The sequence below is a fragment of the Canis lupus genome, chromosome 9 (genome assembly GCF_011100685.1).
Source record: "Canis lupus familiaris isolate Mischka breed German Shepherd chromosome 9, alternate assembly UU_Cfam_GSD_1.0, whole genome shotgun sequence".
NCBI lineage: Eukaryota > Metazoa > Chordata > Mammalia > Carnivora > Canidae > Canis > Canis lupus.
This window is the reverse complement of record NC_049230.1, coordinates 5,051,934-5,068,783: the sequence shown is the minus strand read 5'-3', so window position 1 is coordinate 5,068,783 and position 16,850 is coordinate 5,051,934. Positions and strand designations below refer to the sequence as shown.

Below are 16,850 nucleotides of genomic sequence, written 5' to 3'. Positions count from 1 at the left end.
GTCAGATGGCCAAGTGGACAGACACGCAGTACCGTGTTTCCCACAGTGTTCTTTTTGGACCAGTACTAGGCAAAGAAACCTACTTGGGACACTGCTGTCATTGAGACCAAGGGACAGTTTGATGTTGCCAAGCTAAAGGGAGAGGCCTTGGCCTCCTGCAGTACCTGACCTGCCCCCTGCTCCTCTCCGTCTAAACTGCTCACCAGCTGCAGGAATCGGTGCTTTCAAGTAGCTGTGTAGTCGTGAAAGCCCAGGTCTCCGTATCACACCTGAATTTCTAAAGTAGAATTTTGATTCTGGTGACAAAATTCATCCCTCTTGTTAAATATGCTGATAGGATCTGCCTTTCAAAACCCCAGAGCCAGAGGCCATGTCGTGGGCTTTGGTGGATTGGCTAGTGGTGATTCGTGTCCCCTTGGGAAGGCCCTTGCCAGCCAGCCCAGTAGAGACCCCCTCCACCCAACCCCTGAGGCTTGCACAGTGTACTAGGTCAGACTGTCAGGCTACTAGTCATCAGGCCAGTAAATCCCAGGGCTTAAGGGCTATGTGGTGATAACTTGGGTTAGTTGAGCCTTACCCTTCCAATAGAAGCCCATGTGCTCTGTCTAAAATGAAACTGCTTATCCACTAAATCCAGATTTACCGGAGCCGTGATGTCATCCTTTCGGTGGTAAGGTGGTAATACATCTCCAGTGGGACTTAGGCAGCCTTCTGTGCAGTTGACCTCTGTCAAAATACCAGGGCTTGCCCATGGGGCTTGAATTTTCTGAGTGATGTGCATGCTAAACACTCCGTGGTATACCTCCCCTGCCTACTACCCCCGGCGCCCCCAACACGCAAAAAAGACACAATGGTCATCCCATCATTTATGCGAGTACCTAGTTCAAATTACAATCTGCCTTTTGCACTCCCACTATCATGGGGCAGAAGGAAGGTGGTCATGTCCTCAGGTGGTTCAGGCATGTTTTAGAGTGAAATCGCTCTGGAGGTGCTGTGAGCTTGCCATGCTCATGGGAGGGTCTGGCTGGGGAGTGTGTTTGCCTATACTGCTGCTTGACCCTGGTCAGTGGAGATGCCTTCAGTCACTCTACCAATGTCCTAAGCTTCAGTACCAATTGCTGGCTTTGAGATACTTCCCTTTGAAGAATGTCTGGCCTTTGCTGGCGAGGGTCACAGTGTCATCTTGTGTTACCTTCAGTTTTGAAACGTCCAGCAGAGCAGTCTTTTGTCTTCACCAAGGTTGGGAGGTCTGTCTCCAACCCAGCGGGGAGTTTTCTCAGAGAAACCCAAGAATAAGATGGGGTGTCTCACAATGAACAGGCTGCAATGACGGTCACAAATCCATCTCCTAATGTTCTCTAGAGAAGAAGTGGGTGGAGGAGGGCTGGAGCCCTTTTCGGAGGCTAAAAAGACCAGATGCAGCTTTGGCCACATGAGGGGCCGTGGCTCTGATTGAACAGAGGATGTGGGTACTTCAGGGTCAGCGCTGGTACAGTTGAAGGATGCCGGCCTTGTGCAGGTCCCTCCACAGGGAGGCTTCCAGGGACAGGTCGTGGTTGACATAGAATATCAGTGGCTTCTTAACTCGCTCGAAATAGTGGTCAGAAAATTTCCAGTAGTTGCTTGTGATGAATCCATAGGCACTAACCTGGACAAGGATAGTCAAGAATTGGCATTTACTGAGCTATGTGAGAACAGATGTGTGAAGTGACAAGAACCGGGGACGGCACGGTCCCCCGGCCTTCTTTAGATGCTGTGTCAAAGATACAGATAAGCAGTAGATGGAGCTCACCCTAATGGCAGGCACTGGGCTCTTGAATACATCCTCTCAGCCTCAACATAATCTGTGGTGTTATCCCCATTTGTAAAATGGGGAAATGCTCAGAGAGGTAACCGAGCAGGTCCTCAGTCACGAGCTAGTGATGGCCAGGCTGGGTTTTAAACTCAGCTCTCCAATTCCTGATCAAAGCCATGCTCTCCATTATTAAGCTTGAATTGGAGGCAAAAGCCTATGGCTACTTGTGGCTCATTCTACCAGGAGCACGGTCAAGAGACGGCTGCTTTGGGCCACCTGGGTGGCTCTGAGCATCTGCCTTCAGCTCAGGGCATGATCCCAGGGTCCTGGGATCGAATCCCACATCAGGCTCCCTGCAGGGAGCCTGCTTCTCCCTCTGCCTATGTCTCTGCCTCTCTCTCTGTGTCTCTCATGAATACATAAGTAAAATCTTAAAAAGAAAAAAAAAAAGAAAAAAACTGCTTCTTAACCTGCTGGGATCATGTGGGCAGCACCATACCGGGAACATTCTTATGCAGTGATTTCAAAGGTTGTATGTGGAAGGCTAAACCTGTTGCCCAGCTCAGTTCCAGAATTTACTCCTAAAAGGATGTCCTTGACCACTTATGCTGAGATTCCCTTTCACAAGAACAATTTAATAACATGCACCTTAAATACCCTAGGGGTGAAGGACAGAGGTGCCCAGGCAGGTGGCTGCTGGAGGCAAGCAAGACTGGCCCCACACCTGTCCTGGGAAGGCCCCTGGAAAGCCCGTGTGGACGCAGTTCAGGAGTGGCACTCCCCCACAGGGTAGAGGCCGAGTCCCAGGTCCAAGCGTGACCCAGGCCCCTTGTAGGGGTTGTCCCAGATCAGGTTAGGTTCCACCCACACCAGTCCTCTGCTGCTGTGGGCCCCTGAGAGGGAAGGCCTCTTACCTGGTCACAGGTGTGCAAAGCCGTCAGCAGCATGAGAGCCCCAGTACTAGGCATATATAGGTCTCCAAAATTTGTGTTAATCAACTTTGATTTCAAAAACCTGGAGACGAAAAGTGGCATCAAAACTCAAGAAAGAGGTGTAGGTCTCACTCGATGGTTGTGCCCTTACACCGTCTGGCTACCAATTCAGATTGGCTGGGAAACCCTTTAGAACTTCCTGGCTCTTCTAGTGTAGGCCATTCCCCCTTCAGGAAGAAAGAAACTAAATGAAGCAAATGCAAAAGTCTGAGTAACAGAGTGGGGTGAGAAAGAGGAGCAGGCCCGTGCAGAAGAACCAGAGGAACGATCCTTCCCTCTTCCCCCTCTAGACGCCTGAACCCAGCCTGGCTCCCCTTTCCTTTCTGCAACCCCTGTCTTCACCCCTGGCTCAGTAACCAGCCTGGGTAGGGGACAGGTGGCCCATGTATTTAGCCTGAGACCATATTTCTCTCTATCCCCAATCTCTAGCCAAGCAGGAATCCCTTACGAGGGACATAAGGGGCAGGGACCCTCCCTGCGACCGGGAGTCGCTGGTGAGAGAAGTGTGCCCACACACTCTCAAAATCCAAAAGTGAGGCCGCTGTACGGGTGGCCAAGGCCTGACCTTGGCCCGGGATTCACATGTAAGCTTCGCCAGACACACCGCCTCGCCCCTGCCAGCCTTTCTACCTCTCTTGAATGGGGCTGTGAGTGCCGGACACCCGTTTGCCTCCCCAGATCGGCTCGCCACCCTTCACCTGCTCTCTGGGGATGCCAGCCTCGGGGCCGCAGCAGGGCCTCTCAGCCATGGCACGGTTGACGTTCGGGGCCCGCTCGTTCTTTGTTGTGGGGGCGTTCTGGGTCCTTGTATGATGCTCAACAGCATCCCTGTCTCTGCTTGCTGCTGGTACTTACCTGGTGACCACCAGGATGTCCCCAGGGAGGGGCAAAGGACACTGCCCTCCCCCCGCCCCCGCCACACATGTAGGGGTGAGGGACTGAGGGAGAAAAGGAGGGGTGAGATGAGGTCGCCTTGGGCGGCCTGTGTCCGGGCCTCTACACAGACTCGCTCTCGCCACAGGTTACAGCGTAGGACCATAAGGGGCCCGCAGCGGTGGGGGGGGTTGGTATGCAGGGGTGATGGAGGGGAGCTTTCGTGCACCCAACCCCCCCCTTGCACACCTACCTCTCCCTCAGGTAGCTGATGAAGTCCGGATGTAGTAGCTTGAATTTCCTGGCAGAGGCTTCTGGTCCGAAATAGGTCTGAGGCCTAGGACCCACGAAAGAAGTGGACAGAGCGGCCCGGGGTGTCGTAGGGCAGGTTGGGGAGCGAAGTGAGGGGGAAGGCGCTGGGCCTGCGGCGGTGCGGGCGGTAGGGCCGGGGCTGGGCGTAGTAGCGGGAGAAGGGCGTGTAGAAGGTGGCGGGCAGCACGGTGGGCACCACGTGCGGCTTCCCGCCCACCAGGACCTCGGTGGGGGGGGTGTAGGTGAGCGAGGAGGGGGGCGTGAAGAGGGCGGGCGGGGTGGGGTAGGAGCAGTTGACCCGGGGGTGGTGGGGAGGCGGGGGGAGCAGGGGGAAGTAGAGGGAGTCGGGGACAGGCGGCTCCCGGGCCGGGCAGGGGAAGGGGCAGGGGAAGCACTGGTTCTGGGGCAGGGGTGCGGTCGGGGGCTGGAAGAAGGGGGGCTCCTTCAGGAAGCGGGGCACATAGGGCGCGATGTAGGAGGGGATGCCCCGAACGGGCCCGATGTAGGAGGCCGAGGTGGCGGGGCTGTGGGAAGGGGACCTGGCGAGGGGCACCGGAGGAGTCTGGGAGGAGTTTCTCGAGAGGGATTTCAAGGCAGATTGGGAAGGAGATTTGGAGGTGGGCGGAGTAGGGGTTTGGGAAGCCCCCCGGGGTACATGTTGGACGTGGGGGCTGGGGGCCAGGGACGAAGCCCGGGAAGAGGGCTGCGAGGCAGTCGGGGTGGGAGCATGAGAGGGGGGCCGGGAGGACCCTCGGGTGGCGGACGGAGATGGGGCCGAGCCACCAGAGCTGGAGTAGGGCTGCTGGTTGGAAGGGAGGATGTTATTGGACCGGGACTGGGAGGGGGACTGGGTGGGGGACGGATTGGGGGTATGGGAGGGGGAGCTCATTGGTGTTGGGGAGGCTTACGACCACCCGATCGATGTCTCTGAGCCGGCCCCCCCCAAGAGCCCAGTCCCGCCCGGGTCACAAAGCCCACCCTCATGACCAGCTGCAGCATCATCATGGCGATTGTTGGCTAGTCACAAGGCGGGGGTGGGGTGCAGCCGGGCCAGAGTCCCCGGCCTGGCCTCTGAGGGCTTAACCCCTCAGGCCCTCAGAATCTGCCCTCGGGGCGGGGTGGGGGGGTGGCAGGTCCCGGGAGCACTGAGACAGGACGGTTGGTCTTCGTGGCTGCAGAGGTGGCATGGATTTCTAAAGGACTCGACTTTGGGACAAGAAATTGTCTCTGTGCCACGGGGAGGAGGTTTGGCCGAGGCCAGGACATGGTTCAAAAGAGCTGGACACCGGCCTGCTGCCCAGGAGGGTGGGGGAGAAAAGAGTGTCCTTTGTTCTCTCTCCTTGTAGGACACTGGGCACCTGTCACCTGCTCTCCCACTTTGTGGGCACAGTCCCAGGAGGGTGCCTGCCGGGATGAGCCGCATGGATACCGGCCCCCCATTTAGCTTCCAGACACAGTGCGCTCCGCAGGCCCCCACAGCCGGGAGTGGACAGCCCGGGCCGTGCTGCCGGCTGGGGGACTGCGCTGCTTAGAGGGACAGCAGCCCGAAGCCGAGGAGCCAGGCTGCCTGCTTCATTCAGAAAAGTGGCCCTGCGAGGCCACAGCCCACCTCATCGGGCGGGTTCCTGGGGACCAGGACGCTTACCTGGGCTTTTCTAGGGGCAGGAAAAGAAAAAGAGCATAATTCCCCAGCACTCTCTTTGTGGGGCATTTTCTTGCTGTCCTCACCCACTTTCCTTGCCCGACAGTGGGCCCAGCACTACCACACCCCACACCTGCCTGGCTGCTCACCTGTCGCCTTTATCAGGGCCCTCGGGGACAGGCACGCCCAGAATGGCCGATCTCAGCATCACATAATCGCGGATGTCCGAGGGGATGAAGATGTAGCGCAGGTCCTGTGGGGGCAAGAGAGACACTGAGCCAGTGTCCCCCCACTCCCCCAACACGACCACGTCCGGCTCCTGCCCAGCCCTCCACCCAGTCCTGCCACCCACCCCAATGGGAGAATTTCTGCCTATAATCCCCACCCTCAGCCCATGGGGGTCTCAATACGTGGTCACGAATCTCTTGGTACTCTTCAGGAGGCGAAGCTTACTTGCCATCCCCTCGAGCGACTAATGAATAGAAAGAAGTGGAAGTGATGGTGCGAGACCTTGGGGACCAGGCCATAAAAGGCAGTGCGGCGTCCTTGCCCCCCTGGGACTCCCCCCCCCCCCACCCTGCTGGGTGAAGTGAGCTGCCAGGACCTGCAGACACTCCAGTGGCCAGAGAGGGGCCACCTGGACTCAGGCCTCCGTCAGGCCTTCAAGTGCCCAGAGTCCCAGTTGATCCCGGCAAACACCCCAGATCCTGAGCCAAAACCACCCTGCTAAACTGTTCCCGAATTCCTGACCCACTGAAACTGTAAGATGAGAAATGTTTGTTGTTTGAAGCTAAGTCTGGGGTCCTTTGTTAACGCACGGATGACTCATACAGGTAGTGTGGCCAGAAACCAACCCTACTGCGTGGTTCTACCTGAGCTAGGATGGTCCTGCTGTGGCTGGGACACTCCTGAATTTCCTGCTCAGAGGAGGAAGCTTCTAGAAACTCAACCCGGTCCTATCAAGCACCACAGAGCCCTCATCCCGAGATCTCCCCTCTTCATGTGGCACCCAGACAGCTCCCGAAGGGAGGAGCAGTATTCTGGTAACTGGGTGTGGCTGAAAGAAGCCGGAGGCAGGAGGCGGCCTCAAATTCTGGGTCCTGCTCCCCGGAGAGCTGGGCACCGCTCTGCGCCTCTGAACCTCAGCCTCCCTCACGGGCTGCTGTGGGATCAGGAAGGCACACGTCAGGAAGGCAGCTCAGGGAAGGGGGAGGCAGCCCTAGGGCTGGTGTGGTCAGAGGGGGCTGGACTTTGATGATCTTAGCTGCGGGGTGGCCTTGCACAGACACGTTGCCGTCTGGAAATGGGTAGCTGTGCTGACCACGTCCACCGCTGGGAAGAGGAGGAGGCACCCAGTAAACACCCTTCCCCCCACCCGGTGCAGCGTGAGCTCTGGGGTGGGAGTCCTTTGAGCCCTGGCCCCTGGCCCTGCCGCTGCCTTGCTTAGTCTCCTCCTAAAACGGGGCAGACGTGGCATCCTGTAAAGGGCCCGGCACCCCACGGGCTCAGTGAGCACCAGCCACCCACGCTCTACTCCAGAGGGGTCCTGTGCCGCCCGGAACTCCGGGGCGCCCCTCCTTACATGCACCCAGGATCCCAGCCCAGCCTCTCCATCTCCTGGGCGGGGGCCACGGTCCGCCCGCGGACGGGGCCTCTGGGAACGGTGGCCCTGACCGCCCGTGACAGTGCCACGCCCATCAGGAGCCTCACCGGTCCTTGCGGCACGGAGGTGAAGCCAAAGTTCCAGTAGGAGATGAGAGAGTTTTTCATCGTGTTCACAGTGAAACCGTAAAAGGAGGTCTTGTTGCCCACATCCTTCTCGAAGCCTTTGATCACCGCGCCGTTGAGTCTGGTCCAGATAGAAGCCCTGCTGCGTGTGTAGCCCATCCCCGGGGTTCCGCCCACCTGTCCCCATCCAGCCCATCCCCACATCTCCGGACCTCAGGGGACATCCGGCCCGGGGGCCCCCTCCTGGCAGGCACGCGGCCCCCTCGCTCCGTCTTCAGGGTCTGTCTGCACACGGGCCGCGGCCCAGGCAGGTGCCCGTCACCCTGCGGCCCGCTCCCCAGGGCAGCTGGGGGCCTGGCTCTCCCCCCGCCCCCCACCCCGCCCTGCGCCCATACCTGAACACGTAGTCATGGGCGTCGATGTTCAGACCCTGGCGGGAACCGTTCAGAATGCCCCCGTTCCCCACCACCGCGCACCGAATGCAGCTTGAAAGCGGCTTCCTGGAGGCGGCGAACAGCTGGGAGCTCTCGGAGCCGTTCAGGAGGCTCAGGGTGGAGTTAATGGCTGTGGGTGCCAGACAAGGCGGGGAGCCATGGGGAAGGCTGTCGTGTGGGCCGGAGCTGTCCCAAGGCTGTTTCTGGCATGCCACCTGCCACGGGCCTGACACCCCCCTCCGAGGCCTGGAGGGCAGGGGGAGAGGTCTGGCTCTACCCTCAGTCACCCCAAGAATTCGAATACCGAGTCCTCTATGTTCCACAAGAAACTAATCCGAGGCACGTGAGGGTTGGGAGTCCCACAGCGGGGACCATGGGCGGGCTGTCTGAGGCCCCACAGCTCCTGTTGTCGGCCACCTCTGGACAGCAGCCCCAGCTGAGTGGCCGCCGGGTGCACCCAAGCCCGTCTCCCTGACCCCACGGTGCTTGCAGGGGCCGGTAGGTGTGGCGGGAGTCACACAGCCCAGGGGGTCGAGCCCTGAGACCTTCCTGGAAGGAAATGGGCCTGGGCGTGGTGGGTGTCCCCAAAAGATGCTGTGAGGGCAGGGCCTACATCAAGGCTAAGAGCAACAGGAAGGGATTCTCTTGGGGCCAGAGGCCTGGGCAAGAAGCAGCTGCTGCAGGTTACCTTGGTGGGACAGGCCCTGCCAGCCGTAGGGGGCTTTGTGCTGGCTCAGGCTGTCCCAGAGCTCCTGAGTGAAGAGGCTCCCCGATAGCAGCACTGGAGTGGAGAGATCGAACAGGGCACGGAAGTGGGGGTGCCTCTGGATGGCCAGGTCAAGTGGGCGTCGGCAGTGCGGGTTCTGTGGGGCAGAAGATAAGAGTACTGAGCTCCACTATGGGGGCTGTGGCTGGGGGGGAGCTTCCCTTCCCTCCAGACTTGGGATCTCCCAGACCTGCCAGCTGAGCTGGCCTGTGGCACAGCAGTGTGGTGGGGGCAGAGCTTTTTGGACGTACCGCGCCCAGGCCTTTCTCTCCGGGATGCCAGCTATGCAGGGCCTGATGGCTCTGGCCTCTCACTCCTTCACTTCGCACTTAGGGAAATTTGGGGGCTTTTTTCCACAAAATGGGTAAGACCCGCCTGGCCTTTGGTGGGGAATTCCAGCCTGGTCTTTAGAATCCATCAGCCTGGATCCAAACCCTAGCTCTGGCAGTCCTCTCCATAAGATTTGTGGGGGACGGGCTGCTGGGAAGATTTCGATCATTTTCTCCTCGGTGGTACCTGTTCTGGGTTGAAGAGTGTCCCCCACCACCTCTGTCTGCCCAGAACCTCAGGATGTGATCTCATTTGGGAATAGGGTCTTTGCAGATGTAATTCATTAAGATGACGTCATACTGGTTTCGGGTGGACCCTAACCCAGTGGCTGGTGTCCTTATAAAGCCATGTAAGGACAGACACAGAGACTGGAGTGGAGTGGCCATAAGCCAAGGAGCTTCCAGAAACTGGGAGAGGCAAGGAAGGATTCTTCCCTAGAAAGCTCTGGAAGGTGGCCCAGCCAATCCCCTGATTTTGGATTTCTGGAGTCCAGAACTGGGATAAAATTGGTTTCTTGTATTTTCAACACCCCGGTTTGTGGTAATTTGCTTCAGAAGCCCTAGGAATCAACACAGGGCCTGTGCATGCAGGGGCCTCAAGAGGGGAAGGTGCTTGAACAGGCTCCAACCCCATCGGCCTGCAACCCCAGTGTCAGACTCCCGCACAGCCTTGGGCTGGGGCTGGCTGGGGCTACCCTTCCCACTGCCTGGGGCTCTCTGGTTTGATCAAAGGACAACGCAGGAGAGAGCCACACGGTCATCTCTGCTATGACATTCCCTATGGATCATCACACTCTGCAAAACCACGGGGCTTTTGGGAAAATGGGATGAGCAGCACAACACTCAAAAAGCTTTGTCAGTGATGCCCAAAACAAAAGAGGGGCCTCACAGAGATGGAAGCACGGTTTCATGCAGCCCACGGTGAAGGTCTACACACACACATGGCCCTTGACCTTGGAAAAGACTCGATGTTCGCGTGTGGCATCAGAAGGGTGGCAGCTCGTGAGTTATTGTGAAGTAGTGGAAAGAGGGTTATAACACAGTGAAGTGCCCATCTGAAGGGCGCATGCGTGTGCGTTTTGTGTACTCCTCTGTGGCCCCCTTCGGTGGAGTGTGGTTTTCTGCATTTAACCTTAGTGTTCTCAGGGCGCCTGGGTGGCTCAGTCGGCTAAGCATCTGCCTTTGGCTCAGGTCATGATCTCGGGGTCCTGGGATCAAGTCCCACCTCTCAGCAGGGAGTCTACTTCTCCCTCTGCCCCTCCCCTGCTCATGCTCTCTCTCACTCTCTCTCTCTCAAAAAAATCTTTAAAAAATATTATTTTAAAAAACCCCTATTGTTCTCAATGACAGTCACTCGAAAGCAAACACAAAGTTTGTGTTATGCTCAAATTGTTTCCTAAGATACCAATCTCCTTGGAACAAATTCACATTTTCAAAGCAAGCATTGTAGCAGAGCTGATTACCAATTTCACTGCTATTCAGTTCATCTTTGGGGTGTTTTCCAGGGCCGCCTTTAAGAGGTGCCAGGAAAAAACTCTTCCAGTCTTTGTATCGGGAAAGGTTGTGCTTCACTTGGGCAGTTGGCCTGCTGTTATCTCTTGGACACAATGGCAAATTTCCTTCATCACTGTGGCCACTAGGAAGCTCAGAGCCAGATCTATGGCCTATCCCTTATATCTTGTGGCACACTTTTCATGTACTTACCTTACTCTCCTACCTTTATTTCTCCTTTTGTTATTTTTTCATTTGATTCTATTTTATATTTTTGCCTTGTTATGTGTATCCAAAAGCCACCTCAAATCTTTTCTTTTTTTTTTTTTTTAACCCAGTGGGGATATGTCAGTTTGCATCAAGCAGCTCAAGGTGCACACAGGGCTTTAGGAAACTTGAAGATGACTTATAAGCACCCACGAGATGCTTGAGGCTTCTCTTTGGCCTGCAGGCCCACTGTCCTCCCTGCCTCTGTTCTCAAGACAACCCTCCTCACCTGCCCAGGGCTACTCGCTGTGTCTCTGAACAGCTCAGCTGTCACTACACTTTACATGCAGTGAAATCTTTTCCCCCAAGGCCTCAGCTAACAAGTCCTGGGTTGGTCTCTTGGGCACTGAACACAACTCTTAAACCCGAATCAATCCAGAACACCAATCACGATCCTGCTCAGTGGCAGCACACAGAGCATTCCTCTGTGGTTCAGAGAGAGCCACACTCTGGGGTCCAACCAGAGGCTCAAATGCCAATGCCACCTCTTGTCGCAGAGTGGCCCTGCACCAGGTACCTGACCTCTCTGTACCTCGCTGCGGTCATCTATAAAAGCTACACGACAGGGTTGCCATGTGACTTACGTGTGGCGTGCTTGAGGAAGCACTATTTGTTATGGAGCAGGGCCTAGAAGGTTCTCAACCCCCTGGGCAAGCATGGGGTTTTCCAGTTTGCTTGTTTACTCCATGGAGAGTAGTTTAAATGTGTGACTTTTATAGTAAGAAGGCATTTTGAGGGTTTCAGTCTGTAGAATATGTGACTCTTGACCTTGGGGTCATGAGTTCAAGCCATATGGCGGGTGTAATACTTAAAAATAAAATCTTAAAAAAATAAAAAGACATTTTGAATAGAATGTCAAATTCACAGGCCTTTTAAGGATAACTTACAAGACTTCCCAAGAACTTTTCTCCTGGCTACACCTCTTCTCTGCTACTGGGGTACAAGGAACCCTGGTGGCCAGGTCTGGCTGGCTGCTCAGCTCACCATTTCATATTTAGGGGTTCCAGAGAGTTCCCACCAGCAGTCTCATGAGAATGAGAACATGAGAACATGTTCATCTTTCTCCTCTCCTCCCCGCTAACTTGAAGATGCTTGAAACTGCCAGAATAGTTGACCGTTGTACCTTTCTCATTCCAGCATTTGATGCCTTGTGTCCAAAGAATCCCCGAGACGATGTGGTGTTCCTGGGGGAGAAGTAGAAGTAAAGCAGGGGTCTGAGCTGTCCCCCAGAGACTTCTGACTCAGCTCCAGGGGCTGACAAAGCCTGTCAGGGTCAAAGATGTCATTCCTTTGATCTTACTGGGCTCTGATTTTTTTTTTGGGGGGGGGGCTCTGAGTTTTACCCATGTCTGTCTCTATAGGAAAAAAAAATATCATCACATTATTATGTTCTGCTCAGCTCTATAAACCCAGAAATCAAGAAATCCCATGGCAAGCGGCAGAAATGTGGAGTTTACAGAACGGTGAGATCTGGTTCAAGCATGAAAACATACGCTAGGAAAGCTTGCCAGGCCCCGGCCACCATCTGAGGGAGCTCCCTGCCAAGGCCCCAGAGGCAGGCGGTAGGTCCCACAGGGCGAGGTCCCCTTTCTCCGTGGGGTAGGCTGTCCTGCCACTCGCTCCCGGCTCCTCACCAGCAGCCTCCTCCTACATAAGTGAGTCTGAAGCCTCACACCCTAGGTTTGTACCCTGGGATTTAGGGAAGTGACTTCTCAGAGCCTTGGTGTCTACATCTGGACAGTGGATATAATCAAGTGATTAATAATTATTGTTAATCACATCACATATCCAATTGTTGGGAGGGTTCAGAGACTATTATCTCATACAAAAAGCGTCCTCCTGGGACGCCTGGGTGGCTCAGCGGTTGAGCGGCTGCCTTTGGCTCAGGGCCTGATCCCAGGATTCAGGATCAAGTCCCATATCGGGCTCCTTATGGGGAGCCTGCTTCTCCCTCTGCCTGTGTCTCTGCCTCTCTCTCTGTCTCTCATCAATCAATCTTTTAAAAAAGTGTCCTCTAAATGCTAGCTCTCCTTATCTAAAGGAAGCAGGGAAAGGACTCTAGGACAGTGTCCCTTCTGGAGGGTCAGTCGGGAGGAGCCGATGATACTGCTCCACCCCTACTCCCACCTCCCAGGCAAGCCCTGCATCAGGGATGAGAGCGAACAAAATAGAAGGAACGGAGGCCTTTGCTTATTCTAAAGAGTGTCAGGTTTTCCCCAGACTCCTGCCTTCTCCCTGACAGCCACAAGGAAGCAGGTGGGCAGGCTTTGGGAACCGTTGGGGCTGGCCATTTGCAAGGAAACAAAGGCCTCTTGTTGCTTGCTTCTGACATGCGGAACCAGCTGGGCCACCAGAGAGCTTGCGACCTGCCTCACTTCAGGTTCCCATAGGGCCTTCGAGGGACAGACGGGAAAGAGCAGGGATGATCCTTTCCCCCTCTGATGGCAGGTCCCCCCCATCCTGTAGTTCTCCTCTGCACAAGACCCCCTTTGAAGAGGAACTGGGACCCCAGTACTCAGCCTCCAGCCGTGAGAACCGCCTGGGAGCTGTTGAAAAACACCCCTGCTCAGGGCCCCGCCCCTGCAGTTCTGATCTGACTGGTCTAGGCCTCCTCCCCAGATGATTCTAGTGTGAGCCAGGCTTGAGAAGCAGATGCTATAGCTGCAGGCCTGGGCAGCTTGGAGACCCGGGGGACAGAGCTGCAGAGGAGGGGCTGGACAACCCCCACCCCATTCTGTTTTGCTGCCCCGAACACCCCAGCCTCAGGGAGGTCTGCTCATCTTCAGAGCAGCCCTCAGTGGTCAGTGATTTCTCCCAGCCCTCCTTCTTAGGAATCCAAGGGCTTCTAAACACACCTGCCTAGAGAGCCTGGATGGGGCGGGGAAGGGGGCCGGCCCACCTGTGGCCCTCCCAAAAATTTTACCAGCCTTTGGAGAAAGAAGGACTGTACGGTAGTTCTTTCCTATCCTTGGGGTAAGCTCCAAGGCCCCCAGTGGATGCCTGAAATTGTGAATAGTACCGCACCCTGTACACGCTCTGTTTTTTCCTCTATAGACACACGTATGACAAAGTTTGATTTATAAATTAGGCACTGGAAGAGATTAACAGCAATAATTAATAATAAAACAGGACAATCAGGGATCCCTGGGTGGCGCAGTGGTTTGGCGCCTGCCTTTGGCCCAGGGCGCGATCCTGGAGACCCGGGATCGAATCCCACGTCGGGCTCCCGGTGCATGGAGCCTGCTTCTCCCTCTGCCTGTGTCTCTGCCTCTCTCTCTCTCTCTCTGTGTGACTATCATAAATAAATAAAAAATTAAAAAAAAAAAACAGGACAATCATAATAATGTAATGAGAGTGTGGTCTCTGTGAATGTCTTACTCTGTAAATATCCCCCTGCTTGTGACAGTGGGAGACGACAAAATGAGATGGTGATGAGATGGAGAGGAGTCTTGGCCAGACCTGGCTTCATGGGGTGGGGGGGTATGGGGCGGGGGGGGGGGGGGTAGGTAACTGAAACCTGGGAAAGCCAAACTGCAGGTAAGGAAGTACCACTGCAGTGCATTTCTCATAAAATAAAATCTACTCCATTTGGATTGTATTCTTAGGAATTCTGGGCTCTCAGATGTCCTTTCTTTTTCTTTTTCTTTTTTTTTTTTTAAGATTTTATTTGGGATGCCTGGGTGGCTCAGTGGTTGAGCGTCTGCCTTGGGTTCAGGGGGTGATCCTGGAGTCCCAGGATGGAGTCCTGCAGGGAGCCTGCTTGCTTCTCCCTCTGCCTCATTATGTCTCTCATGAATGAATAGATAAATCTTAAAAAAATTTTTTTTAAATTTATTTTAGAGAGAGTGAGATTACAGAGGGAGGAGACTCCCCACGAGCAGGGAGCCTGATGTGACAAGGGGCTGAGATCATGACCCTAGCCAAAGGCAGCCGCTTAACCGACTGAGCCACCCAGGTGACCCTCAGATGTAATATCTTTCACAAAATAAGTTGACAACGGACATTGGCAGGTAACTGGTAGCCCATATTATCTATCCTCACTAATCTGTCTCTCCTGCCCCCCTCCCCCACCTTTATATATATGTATAGATATATGCCTCGAGTTAAATCCTGGGCTGCATTTCCACTCTCTAACCTGCAGTGAGAGCCTTCAGGTGAGGTAAGAGGGGGTCCCAATGCTGCCCCCACCCCTTCTAGGACTCTCCAGGTGGCCAGGCCATCCGGTTTCCGCCCCCTGTGGGGAGGTCACACAGCCTGCACCCCCTTCCCTAGACTATCCCACCTCCCACTCAGCCTCTCCAGGCACCAAATACCTATGTCCAACAGCAGGGCGCACCGGGCTTGCCCCGGGGGGGTTTAGCCACCTTGCAAACAGCAGTGGGACAAGAAAACGGACAAGTTCTTGGGCTCTACTCATTCTTGGGCTGTACTCGCTTTTTCAAAGATGAAAGAACTTTAAACACATTGTTGAGCATAATGGATGTTCAACAACCCCGTATTTAAAGCTTATTAGGTACTTTCAAAGGATGTTTAAATATGTTTCAAAACACCTCGACATAAAACTCACAAAGGATTCTCTTTCTTAACACCCGCAACCTCTAAGCCCCTGCCTTAGGCAATTTTTGAGTATGAGGAGATGATGTAACTCCAGGTACCAGCGGCCGGAGCACCCTTTGTTCTAGAGGGACTGGGCTCAAAATGAGTTGCCTGTGTGTCCTATTGTTTTGCAACTTTAGATGTCTTTCGACAATGTTCCCTGAGAACTGATAACTAACTCTGCTTTCACCCCACGACGCCCGGGGCAAGGTTTGGGGAGGAGCGCGGGGGGCGGGGGGGGGGGGGGGGAAGCGCTCTGGAGGCAAAGCCCGGTCCAAAGGGGGGTGGGCGAGCCTTGGGGGCGGGGGGGCGGTGGCTGCCGCCGCCCCAGTCGCACCGCTCGGTCCGCCTCTCTGGCGCTAGACCAGACCCCGGTGAGGCTGCTTCCGTCGCGGGCACCAAGGCCGGCAACGCAGGCTCAGGCTCGTAGGTTCATCCGGGCCGGGCGCAAACCAGGGAAGGTGCGCCGGGCGAGCGGGAGGGGGCGGGGCCAGGAGGGGGCTCCAGGAGGGGAGCGGGATGGAGGCGGGGGGCTGCTCCGGTTCCCGGGGCGCGGGGAGCCCTTCGCTCCGCCGGATCGCGGCCCGACGGCGCTCACCAAACTCGACCGCAGAGCCCACGGCGCGTGGGCCGGAGCAGGGCGCCGGGCGCGGGGAGGGCGCAGACGCGGCCGGGCTGAGAATCCCCGCAAAATTGGAACCGGGAGCCTTGGGCGCCCCCTTCCCCGAAAGTAGAGTCAGAGAACTGTGACGTCAGAGAGCGAGGGGTCCCCACCGGGCGGGGCTGTCTGATCCGACGCAGACGACGCAGCCGGGCCCGGAGGGTCGGGGCAGCGAGGCGCCCGTGCGCCCAGGGCGCGGCCCCTCCCGGACCCCGGCGGAGGCCGGCCGGACGCCCCCGGCGGCAGCTCCCGGGACAAAGGGCCGCGGCCCCGGGTCCCCGCCGCGAGCCGCCCCAGGGAGGCCGGCGCGACGGGCGGGCCGAGGGCCCGGGCTGGGCGCCCCGCGCGTGCCCGGCGCGTCCCCGGGGCGCCCTCTCCGCCGACCGCGCCGCAGCCCCTACCTGGCTCCGGCCCGGGGCCCCGGGTACGGCCTCGCTGCCGAGCAGTACAGGGCGACGAGGATCCCCGAGCAGGCAGCCGCGAGCAGCGGCAGCAGCCACAGGAGCGGGCCGCGCGGGCGCCCCATGCGGCCCCGGCCCCGCCGTCCCGGGCGGAGGGGAGAGGCCCCGGTGCGCAGGGCCCGACTCGGGAGCGGCCCGCCCTGCCCCGCCGGCCCCCCGCGGCGCCTCCCCGTCCGGCCGCTCCCCTCCTGCCCGGGCTCGCCGCACCCTCGGGGGCCGCGGGGGCGGGTCCCTCTGCTCCGGGCGCCGGGCGGCGGGCGCGGGGGGCGGGGGCTTGGGTCGGGCGCCCCGCGGCGGCCGAGGGCAGGCGCGCGGTCCGGGGTGCCCGGGAGGGGGCGGGGCGCCGGGGGACTGCGCCACCTGCGGGGATGGTGGGCGGGGGGGGCGACGGCGGGGTCGGTCCCCTCGGAAGGACCCCCAGGACCTGCCGGCCTGGCCCTGGCACCTCGGGTCCTTGCAGAAGTTCGGGGGAGACGAGGGGCGGGTTCTCCAGGCGGGCTGAG

At 57.2% G+C, this 16,850-nt stretch overlaps 1 protein-coding gene across 1 annotated transcript; it reads right to left on the bottom strand.

The window, feature by feature from the left end:
- Positions 1-1,480: 1,480 nt before the first annotated feature.
- Positions 1,481-16,428, bottom strand: ST6GALNAC2 (ST6 N-acetylgalactosaminide alpha-2,6-sialyltransferase 2). Its single transcript, NM_001097559.1, has 9 exons — positions 16,288-16,428; positions 11,753-11,813; positions 8,465-8,639; positions 7,738-7,906; positions 7,325-7,463; positions 5,764-5,867; positions 3,914-3,997; positions 2,710-2,809; positions 1,481-1,648 (listed from the first exon to the last, which is right to left on the bottom strand). Exons 1-9 carry the CDS (start codon positions 16,410-16,412, stop codon positions 1,481-1,483), a joined length of 1,125 nt encoding a protein of 374 aa, NP_001091028.1. The 5' UTR covers positions 16,413-16,428.
- Positions 16,429-16,850: the final 422 nt, after the last annotated feature.